Source organism: Sitophilus oryzae, unplaced genomic scaffold, assembly GCF_002938485.1.
Source record: "Sitophilus oryzae breed Bouriz unplaced genomic scaffold, Soryzae_2.0 scaffold_1274_pilon_pilon, whole genome shotgun sequence".
Classification (NCBI taxonomy): Eukaryota; Metazoa; Arthropoda; class Insecta; order Coleoptera; family Curculionidae; genus Sitophilus; species Sitophilus oryzae.
Window position 1 is genome coordinate 2,955,151 of NW_022145920.1, and position 12,228 is coordinate 2,967,378.

At 37.4% G+C, this 12,228-nt stretch overlaps 1 protein-coding gene across 7 annotated transcripts in view; it reads right to left on the reverse strand.

Annotated features, from left to right (window-relative positions):
- LOC115874362 (DNA repair protein RAD50-like) overlaps window positions 1-12,228 on the reverse strand; it is an 81,323-nt gene that overhangs the window by 66,462 nt on the left and 2,633 nt on the right. For all 7 annotated transcript variants that reach the window (XM_030889500.1, XM_030889498.1, XM_030889501.1 and 4 more), the window contains exon 2: window positions 5,823-6,235. In XM_030889500.1, the coding sequence (XP_030745360.1) occupies window positions 5,823-6,235 (413 nt within the window). The remainder of the gene's footprint in view (window positions 1-5,822; window positions 6,236-12,228) is intronic.

The following is a 12,228-nucleotide window of genomic DNA, read 5'->3' on the forward strand; positions in this document are numbered from 1 at the left end:
GTCCAACGAGAAGATACTTTAACTTGACAGTAACATTTGTTGTCTGCTATTTTAAGATGAACTTATCAAGTTTTAATGTACTAGGTGGTGCTACCCTTCAGTAGAATAAACAAAAATATCTGAATTATTGGAACAAAATAGAAAAGTAAGGCAGAATATTAATCCTAGATAATAATATAATATGGTTTATCCTATCTATTATAATAAATCTGCAGAAATATACTAGAAATTATGGTAATGTTTATTATGGTAAACTATTATGGTAGTATTAGCAATACTGTATGATCGATGGGGTGCAAGGGGTATTGAAGCGATACATCTAGCCTAGCTTACCCAAAAGTCAACCTCACCTTCACGTGGTGCACCCTGTTTACACAAACGAGGCTCTGACGTCCGAGTATAGGCGGTATAACCTATATATATATATATATATATATATATATATATATATATATATATATATATATATATATATATATATATATATATATATATATATATATATCCCTCGGATCCACCATCTTTGTGGGAAGAGGAGTAGTGAACTGCTCCTAGCCGGCCGAGAACGTAGCACAAGGGAACTATCGTCGCGGTCCTCACTGTGCCATAGCCATCCCGTGCTACAGTTGCAGCCAAAACTGTGCGGCAGCGTAACCGTCACAGTTAAACCTTTTCACGCAGCTTACACACATCAATGATGGAACATTCGAGTGGGACAAAATCATCATCCGGAGGTAAAATACCCCCTCAATCGGATCTCCGGGAGGGGGTGCCTACTCGAGCGTATAATCGGAGAAACAAAAAACATCAATGTTTCACGGACGCTAGACGTCTCCCACCCTAGACGCTAAAATTGAGGATAAGGATATATTTTACCAAACTCTACAAAATGCTCTCCAACGAATTCCGAAGAACGAACGAATTATCTTGCTAGGTGACTTTAACGCCCGTGTCGGTAAACAACAGGAAATATGGCCTCACGTATTGGGAAAACATGGTATGGGAAACGTAAATAGCAATAGTGAACGCTTATTAACAACATGCACAGAGTATAATCTTTGCATCACCAATACGTGGTTCATGTTGAAGGACAACTTTAAAGGTACCTGGAAACATCCCAGATCAGGCCACTGGCATCAATTGGACCACGTAATCGTTCGAAGGACGCATCTAAAAGATGTTAGACTCACAAAAGCCAGAATAGATGCCGAATGCGGCACTGACCACCGACTTTTTATTTCAAAAATGAAAATCCAGTTTGTAATGAAGTTCATAAAATTTCTGGGCCACCCTGTATATTATATTAATATTATACTAGAATAATAGAGACTTGATTCTCTTGTAATAATGACAGGCAGTGTATTTTATTGTTAACTCATTATTGTAATGAACTTCATTAGTGTTTCTATTGTTGAATTAAATAAGTTAAATATTTAATTGCCATTTTGTAAGAGAGTTTTGATCGGTTTTGGTCGCCGTGGTTCGGTGCGAGAAACCGAGACGTTTGCGCCGCTCTCCCTACCAGTGCAGGTTGAGTGGAGGGGAGCGTAGTCGAGTACCTCGGCCGCACTAGCACTACGGAGTTAGTTAGTGGTCGCACATGAACCAGTGAGGTTCGAGTCTGGAGTGCCCTGCCAAGTGTCCTGCTGCCAGCCGCCTGCCGCCGTACTGTATAAGGTAAGCACCCACCGCCAAAGTGATCGAGGGTAGGTCGTATTATTTTATTGTTATTAAGCGTTTACTCGACTACCTGGTTGCGTTATAGGGATAAGGGAGTTAGTTGACGGGATTGTTAGGATATTAAAAGCGCGGGAGAACAACCGTTGCCGACCAGGCAAAGAGGGACTACGTTGTGCTACGGGCAGGTCGCCAGGAATGATGTCCTGAAAAGGTTGTCTGACATCTGCTCCGGTCTGACGTGTCCTTCGGTTGATGAGACGAGAGTTCGTAGTTTTCTTCTTTCATATTAAAATTGCCAGGATTGCCGAGCAGGCAAAAAGGGACTACGCTGTGCTACGGGTAGGTCGCCAGGAATGATGTCCTGAAAAGGTTGTCTGACATCTGCTCCGGCTCAGTGTACCTCTCGGGGGAAAGCTAATTACGGGCTAATAATTAATTCATCTTTCTAAGGGACAGTCCGGGCAGTTCAGTAAACGCACGGGTCGCGAATGTTCACGGAGCTAACACAGGACCTCGCCCAAATCCCGAAGCGGGTTCTGTAGCCCGCGTATTTTTTTGGGTGTGTCGTCCGGACGACACCCTGCATCAGTGACGCTGAACGGGATCTCGCCGAAATCCCGAGGTTGTCCTGACCGGGCGGTGTGTGTGCGGCCTGCGTTTCTCGAAACGACGTACAACTCGCCGAGACGTCGCTAATTTCATGATCCAGGGCTCGCGTGTGTGTATATCCCACAGGACGCTGTTAATTTCGCGATCTATCCGGGGCTCGCGTGTGTGATTATCCCCCATGACGCCGATTATTTTTGCGATCGATCCAGGACTCGCGTTTGTATATCCCTCGGGACGCTGTTAATTTCGCGATCTAGCCAGGGCTCGCGTGTGTGATTATCCCACAGGACGCCGATTATTTTTGCGATCGATCCAGGACTCGCGTTTGTATATCCCTCGGGACGCTGTTAATTTCGCGATCTATCCAGGGCTCGCGTGTGTGATTATCCCACAGGACGCCGATTATTTTTGCGATCGATCCAGGACTCGCGTTTGTATATCCCTCGGGACGCTGTTAATTTTGCGATCGATCCAGGACTCGCGTTTGTATATCACGGGACGCTTTTAACGTCGACGCCGATCCGAGGTTCGTGTTACGTTGTCAAAACGGACGCCGTTCCAAGAAATGTTTAGCTGCGACCATCGGGACGCCTGAAACGACGTCGCCGCCGTTTAGAGAATCGCGTCATAGTAGAGTATGTCGCTCCGGTACTTACGTGTCCGTGTTCATTAGGACGCCACTAGATTCGACGTCGATTAGGAACTCGCGTCGCTTTATTTTATAGAACGTCATTGCGGGAACGCGTTTTTAATTCACGGGATAGAACCAGTCAGAGAGTTGCATATCGGGAATAGTCGATCAAAACTCTAGAGGTACACGGTTGTTAGTGTAAATTTTGTGCTGCGAGGTGCTAGATATTTACTTTATTTTTATTATTGTAAACTTTACTTTACGGGTCTTTAAATATACATTTTATTTCACTGTTGTTACGATTCGAGGACATGAACCTTCCTGTATTATTTTTGTACATAATTCATTAGTTAAATAAAAGCCTAGTGTTACGTTATAGTTGATTGTGTGTTTTATTTTCTTTTCATCTCATCACTCCCTGGTATCTCCACTGTATAAAGGCTACCCGTATAGACACTAGTGTTCTCTCAAACACTTTAAACATTGGGATGGCGCCCGAGGAACCGAACCAAGGCAACTCGACGTCAGTGACCTCTCTCTAAAACGGGGGGGCTCTCACAAGTTAAAACCCAAACATCCACACTGTAAAAAGCAAAACAACATGACCAGATTGAACGTACGGGGTCTAGAGAACAACAATACCGCCGACGCCCTCCGGGAAGCCACCAAAGAATCACTTCCACCGATAACTTCAATCTCAATATTGGAAGCCGAACAAGGCTGGACACAATTAAGGGATGCGATTCATAAAACCAGCGAAGCTGTTCTGGGAAAATCCAACAAAAAGAAACAACCAGACTGGTTTAACGAAAATCAACCTAATATGCAGGCTTTGTTGGAAAAAAAGTATAGAGCACATCAAGCAGTTACTGCAAATCCACACAACCCAAGGCTGGTAGACAACTTTAAAGCAGCCAACAACACGCTTCGGAGAAAACTACGTCAACTAAAAGATAACTGGTGGTCACAGAAAGCTAATCAGATTCAAGAGTACGCCACGCATCACGATTACCGTAAATTCTTCGAGGCTGTAAAAGAAGTGTACGGCCCAACCAAGAAGGCAAGCTGCCCAATCATGGCACAAAATGGCGAACTTCTAAAAGAGGAAGAGCAAATCAGAAACCGCTGGAAAGAGCATTACAGCCATATCCTTAACCAAGAAAATAACCCCAATATGGAAGCGCTAAACACAATACCTCAGTATAACAGCCTCGATGTATTAGATATCCCAATAACAGAGCAGGAAATAAAGGCCTCCATAAAACAGCTTAAAAACAACAAATCAGCGGGCTGTGACGCGATTCCGGCGGAAATCTATAAGTGTGCAAGTAAAGAACTTATTGGTCATCTTAAAGCTCTCTTCGATGTCATATGGGAAAGCGGAGATGTACCTCAGGACTTTTGCAACGCAAATATAGTGAATATATTTAAGAACAAAGGCAGTGCATCAGACTGTGGAAACTACCGGGGAATTTCACTCTTGGCTATCGGCGGAAAAATTCTTGCAAAAATTATGTCAAACCGCCTGCACCCACATATAGAAAAAATTCTTCCAGAATCGCAAACGGGTTTTCGCACTAACCGCGGCACCGTCGATTCCATATTTTCCACTCTCCATTATAGTGGACAGCAAATTGCAGGAGAGAGGACTGGGCATTAAATACAGATATGATGGCGGTCTAACATAAAAAGACTCAGGGCAAAAACACGTACAAAATTCATCACAGAACTTCAATACGCTGACGATTGGGCTCTAGTTGCAAAAACTGTACAACAATTACAAGAAATGTTGAACATATATACCTGGGCATACGAGGCTTTGGGCCTTAAGCTAAACATCGACAAAACTAAAATCATGTGCACTCCCCCGGAAGATCACAACAATGCTATAAAAATCGGAGAACTACTGGAATATGTAGCGGAATTCAATTATCTCGGCAGTTTGATTTCGGAAAAGGCCAATATCGACTCTGAAATTCAGCACAGGATTAGCAGCGCTTCAAGAGCATTCTGGAAATTAAAAGACAGGCTTTTTTACAACCATAACCTGAGCACAAAAACGAAACTTGCAGTGTACCGAGCAATAATAATCCCCACCATGTTATATGGGAGCGAAACCTGGGTGCCGTACCGCCGACACATGAACGCATTAAAAAAGCTGCAACAGAGACACCTTAGACAACTCTTAAGAATCAAATGGTTCCATCACGTCTCAAACGTATCGGTTCTTGAAAAAGCTAACTGCGAGAGTATTGAAGTCATGGTTACAAAATCCCGACTAAGATGGGCTGGTCACGTATGCAGAATGCAAGAAAACCGCATACCAAAATCACTGCTTTACGGTGAGCTTGTAGACGGTAAGAGGAGGCCAGGTGGACAACTCAAAAGGTACAAGGACATTTTCCACGAAAACTTAAAGGGGATTAATGTGCAGAATGAGTGGGAAGTACAGCTCACAATAGAACTCAGTTGTCTGCTATTTTAAGATGAACTTATCAAGTTTTAATGTACTAGGTGGTGCTACCCTTCAGTAGAATAAACAAAAATACCAAAAAGTTAAGAGGCAACAAAGCAATGAGATTTTTGAATGTCCGGAGTGCGGTAGACAAATAACATCACGTATTGGGCTTTTCAGTCACAGAAAGGCTCATGAAAGAAAACGCCTTGCGTGACCATCTTCTGATGCGTGTCAAATACTCGTCAGCGAGTAATGGCAGTATGTATGTATGTATATGTATGATCGAAAAAATGGCGTCAAGTTACATTAAAAATAATGACCGGTTACATATACAAAAATTATAGAGTAAATGCCATCGATCGTCATTTCTATGGTAATTTGACCCCGATTTTTTAAATTATGTAAAAAATATAAAATAAACATTAATTTACGGCATTTACTTACAAATACTCCTGCATATTGATTGCTGTTGCAAGACGAACATCCTTTCTGGAACCTGCTATTATTTCATTGAACAAACACAATATGCTCCCTTTAATTACAAAGTCAAAGTCCTCAAACACAAATAAGTTTAAAATATTTGTCGATGCACCAATGACAAATTGATTTTTAAACGAAGTATTTGATATTACCTCTTTGATTATATTTAGGAACATACTAATATATTTTTTATATTTTTTTAAATTAGTTATGCCAATTTTTGTTATATAACTTAAAACTATTTCGAGGTAGGGAGGTATATTTTCAATAAAATATTTTTGTTCAATTTTTGAAACAATATCTGTTTTCCCCAATGTTTCCAATTTTGAACTTAGTTGCTTCACTTGCTGAAAGGTGGCCGATCTAGTTTCATTTATCTAAAATAAATTAACAGAATAACAAATTAACATTATTTTAGAGTACTACACATTTGTAAAATGGGTTATTTTTAATGTTATGACGTTTCTACAAAATAAAACACTAATTTACCTCAATACATCAATACATTTTAATCGATAGACGTGTGTTTTGTTGATTAAAACTGATTCAAATTTATTATTATTTACTAATAAACACAGTTTTAACGGTTTTTTTACCATACCATATGCCGCATGCCGATGACAATGGGCGCATTTAGGGTAGGTCATAATCTAAGAGCTGGCTACATAAAAAAACCTTATCATCGTTACATGGCTAATTTTTCTTGTGAAGTATCCTTTTGTGAAGTAGCCATTGTGAAATAGTCATGTCTGCCAACGCGAACCCGGGGCTTAAAGCGATGGCGGCCAATCGAAAGGGTGAAATTTTGACACTAAAAATGTTATAAGGTATAAGGTAAATGTTATAATGTTATAAGTTATAATTACCAAATAGCTTTTATTTATTATTAAGAAACGTGAAAAATTGTTGGCAGACATTTTTTTCGTGGCTAAAATGCCGGCACACAACACGAAAGAGGCATGAATCTTTTCCGGAGACAAATTTTAAATATTGATACATCATGTATGCGATTATATAAATGCATACGATTATATAAATATATTTTTTTATTATTTCCAAAACAGATATTATCATACGTCTGATAGATGTATATATAAACGTATATATTATCATACGTCAGATATTATCATAATTCTGCATTACCATAAAATGTTTCTAGAATTATATGTATTGTCTCAATTGACTCTATACAGGGTGAGTCATAAATAAGTGTAAATACTTTTAGGGGTGATATATTTCGACTCCAGGAACACCTCTATGGGTTTTTTTTTCAAAAAAAGATGTAGAACATCGTGCATTTTTTTAAATTTTTCTGTGTATTTTAGAAAACTTTTTAGAATTGCCTGTTCACTGCAAATTTACCCATGTTATACCGTGGGTAAATTTGCGTACTTATTTCTTAACCTACCATGGTTATGGCTTTACTCTGTGGTTACGACACTAAAAGAATGGATGCAAATACAGAAAAAAAACAGGTGTCTCACAAAGTTATTTTAAAATAAATCAATTTCTTTTAAAATTTTCAAACTTGAATAACTCTGTTATATTGGACTTATTTGGAAAACGGTAAAGAGAAAATATGTTTGTTTTATCGAGATCTACCAGCTCTGAAAATATTTGCACTTATTTAAGACTCACTTTGTAGAGAGTAATATCACTTTTGATAACTGTCTACTGCTGACTGAGCCACGATCTTTTTGTCTGCCCTTTTGTATACGGCTTTTAAAATAAATAAATATGACATTCCACCACTCGGCATGCATGTATTTTTTTTTAAATTATTGCCTTTGGAAAAAATTTCATGCCTCTTTTGTGTTATCTGCCGGCCTTTTAGCTACGAGAAAAATGTCTGCCAACAATATTTTACGTTTCTTAATAATAAATTTGCTTTTGGCTATTTGGCTAATAAAAAGCTATTTGGTAATTATAACTCGTGTACCTGATAATATTTTTAGTGTCAAAATTTCACCCTTTCGATTGGCCGCCCCCGCTTTAAGCTCCGGGATCGCGCTGGCAGACATGACTATTTCATAATGGCAATACAAAAGAATACCTCACAAGAAAAATTAGTAAGAAATGTAACAATGATAAGGTTTTTTTTATGTAGCCAGCTCTCCGTCTATCAGCGGCTGAGTGGCTGAGTAAGCGACTTCCCTGAACGGCCTATTTTTACACACAAAAATGGTTAGATGATCAGCCGCTGCGCAAAATCATCAGCGGTCAGTCAGCAGCTGTGTCCCCTGAACGCGCTCAATGTTTTTAGCGAAGCGTTAGCGGCAAAAGGCTATTTTTTTCTAAAGTCTATCCGAATTTATTTCTAATTTTGTAGAATAGCCGCTAGAGGGCCGAACTACTATGGCAAATAGGAAAATGGAATTTTTACAAAATTCTACATAAATAAGAGGTAGTATAGCGTCATAATCTTAAACAAATTTCGGATTTTTTTATTTAAACAATTTTGAGCTATCTACTAAAATGAAGTGGTGAGGGAAGGTCTGGCTCATTTAAAACAACGTTTCTTACTCCATGCTATACCATATAAACTATAATAATAAGCATTTAATAGTAGACGCTAGAGAACGCTGTCTTACAATCCAACCAACATTGCGCGTTTTACTATTCCATTAAAAAAAAATTGACTTTGATGTGGAACTTTTTTGTCGACACCCTGTAGAAGTCTATGCATTTTTAGAATATGCTCTAAATTAACCTACATACATATGCTCACAAAATTTCATTTCAATACATACTGTTTTTCTCCTTGGGGCTTCTGCGTATGAGGTGCATATACAGGGTGTTTCAAAAAACATGTGCCATCTCTCGTGGGGAGATTGCTAACGTAGAAATAAGATTTATTTTTCATATCAAGTCCGATTCTGCTTTGTTTCGTAGCTTATTTAAGCATTATTAAATTAAGATTTTAACAGGTTGTTAACATTTTAATAATCTTTCGATTTATTATAATTTTCTTGCGAGTACTTTTAGTGATTCAAATGAAATTTTGAGGGTAAAAGTTACTATAAGTGCTACATATTTTAATGCTAAAAAAGTGGAGATAAATTCATCAGGGGCGTGCATATTGGTTATCACTAGAATATTTTTCAAAAAAAAACATGTGCGCCACTGACTTTTTCTTTTGATATCAAAATTGTGTAGGGCGTTTAATGCCAATTAATAGTTATGTCTTGCTATTTTGTTGAATTCGGCCTCCTTGATGAGATAAACGCAATTTTATTAATCACAATTAGTCAAATCTAAAAAGCAAAATAAAAATTAAATAAGCTACGAAAATAAAAATAAAATACGTACTCATTGATTCCTCATCAAATTTGACTATTACAGTTGAGGGTTCCAACCCTCAACTGTAATAGTCAAATCTAAATAAAAATAAAATTAGTAAAGTATATATTTTACCTAACTTTTATTAAATATTATTACTATTAATTATTATTACTCTTAGTCAAACCTACAGCAAATTCAAATAAAAAAATAATGGTATTTAAGATAAAACATAATTTTAAAAAGTTTCAATATCCTGTAACTCTTAAAACTATGCATTTCGATATCCATGTTTATAGAAACTTTTTTTCATATATTTTGATGAGGAATCAATGAGTACGTATTTAAAACTTTTGCAAATTAATGATATTATATTTTTTAAAGGTTGCTATTAAACTTCTAAGCTAAGCAAATTAATAAAATTGCGTTTATCTCATCAAGGAGGGCGAAATCGACAAAATATATAAAACTTTTAATCAGCATTAAACTGCTTACACTATTTCGCCAACAAGCGAAAAAAAGTCAGTGGCGTACATGTTTCTTTTTAGAAAAATATTCCTGTGATAACACATATGCACGTCCCTGGTGAATATGTCGATACTTTCTTAGCTTTAAAATATGTGGCATTTATAGTAACGTTTACCCTTAGTAACACTAACCAATTAAATCAATTAAAAGCGCAACCAAACCAATTAAAAGCGGAACTCAAGAACTTGAAAGACTCCATCCGCAACCTGAAATGAGAATCTGGCAGCGGCAGCGGTCTAAAGGTTGTCGCCCACTAGACCGCGGCGCGGCGCCATGTGGAGATTTCTTTTGTCTGCTTATGTATTTAAAGGGACCAACGCAACGCACATAAGAGCGCGCCGCGGAATTTCCGTCAAGAAGTCGGAAGACTTCTCTAGCAACTTTTTCCTGTCTCCCGCGTTTCGGCGCGTGGCAGTGTGCGTACTCACAACGGAAATAATTTTGCATCTCGAGTCTCTTCAATTGACTTTTTGACTAGGAACTAGTGATACGTATCAATTGTAGAATTGTATTTTTAAGGTAAATTAGGCAAACAGATTTTCATAAAGAAATATATTTTTTTTAGTCTTCCCTCACTAGAGACAGATGGACGAAATGTTTTTCTATCAAAGATTTAATATGATTGAGGGGTGTAGAAGCAAAACCGACAATTTCCACTTTTTGACAAAAGTGACAATCTCCAATTTTTAAATTCAAATTACCTAAATATATAAAAAAGAATAGGGTTTTTTTAACACATAACTAATAGGCTAATATACACATCAGAATAAATAAGAATTATCAAAAGTCATCCGTTATAAGCGATTCATTATTGCATTATTAGTAATTTTTCTCTTCTGAAAAAATATGATGAGTAGAGATACCCGGTGTTTTGCTTCTAAGACCCTCAATTATTGAAGAGTTCGTAAAATGTTCCCTTATATTTTATAATACTGAAAAAAATGCTCTTGTCTTTTATTAAATCAGGAAAAAGATGGTCAAATTCTCCAAACTTCTTTCTTTTTTTGTTAATCTTATGAGTCCAAACTTTCCTTTTCTTCTTCACCTGCTCTTCCTCTTCCTCTCTTAGAAGAGAACAAAAAATACGCTTTCGTCCGTACTTGAACTCATTGCTTTAAAAACTAAACTACAGTAAGTAAAAATCACTTCGACTAACTAAATAGCGTTTCCGCGTTTCAAAAGCGCGCTATAATGAGCGCAGTCCCTTCGAAGCCGGAAAAAATTATCTTCCCAACGCCGCGCCGCGCCGGCCGCTGTCTAGTGGGCGACAACCTTAAGACACTCGAACAAGTTTCTGAGGGCTTACGACCAAGAAAAATCAAAGATCTTCCTGGATTTAAGTAAGAACAATCTTCGGATTGTCACCATGTTTTTAACAGGGCACTGTCTCCTCAATGAACACCTCAGTAGATTGAAACTAAGAAAAAACGGCGAATGCAGATTCTGTGGGGAAAATGGGGAAACACCAGAACACCTCATCGCTGAGTGCGCCGAGACGACAACCATTCTTGCCATGAAACTTTGGTACGACTGATATTGGAGATGGAGAACTACCCTCTGTAAAACAGTCCCAGATCTGGCTTTTGTCAAAGCCCTGGAACTATGTGATGAGTTATAATTCTTGTTCAAGTAGGGTCGCGGTGATTAACCCCCTCCCACTCATTCTAATAGTTTTAGAGTTACAGGATATTGAAACTTTTTAAAATTATGTTTTATCTTAAATACCATTTTTTTTTATTTGAAATTGCTGTAGGTTGGACTAATAGTAATAATAATTAATAGTGATAATATTTAATAATAAATGTAAAATATATACTTTACTAATTTTATTTTTATTTGATTTTACTAATTGTGATTAATAAAATTGCGTTTATCTCATCAAGGAGGCCGAATTCGACAAAATATCAAGAGATAACTATTAATTGGCATTAAACGCCCTACCCAATTTTGATATCAAAAGAAAAAAGTCAGTGGCGCACATGTTTTTTTTTGAAAAATATTCTAGTGATAACCAATATGCACGCCCCTGATGAATTTATCTCCATTTTTTTAGCATTAAAATATGTAGCATTTATAGTAACTTTTACCCTTAAAAATTCATTCGAAATGCTAAAAGTACTTGAAAGAAAATTATAATAAATAAATAAATCGAAAAAATACTAAGACTTTAAGACCCTGTAGCTACGAAACAAAGCAGAATCGGACCTATGTTGATATGAAGAATAATTCTTATTTTTACGTGAGAAATCTCCTCACATATGCACATGTTTTTTGAAACACCCTGTACAGGATCCGGCAATAGTGCGTCGGGCATCTGTAGCTCCTAGAATAAAAAACTTGGGAATTTTGTTTAAGTGCAAACCTAGAGTATGTATTATACTAGGATGTATTTCAGGAAAATATTTTAACTTCTGTAGGGTGGCTCAAAAAAGTGTGAGTAGATCGGGATGGTTTTTTTTTAAATGGAACACCCTGTATATTATTGCATTTTTGGCTCATACTTTTTTGCACTCACACTTTTTTGAGCCACCCTATAAAAGTTAAAATATTTTCCGGAAATACA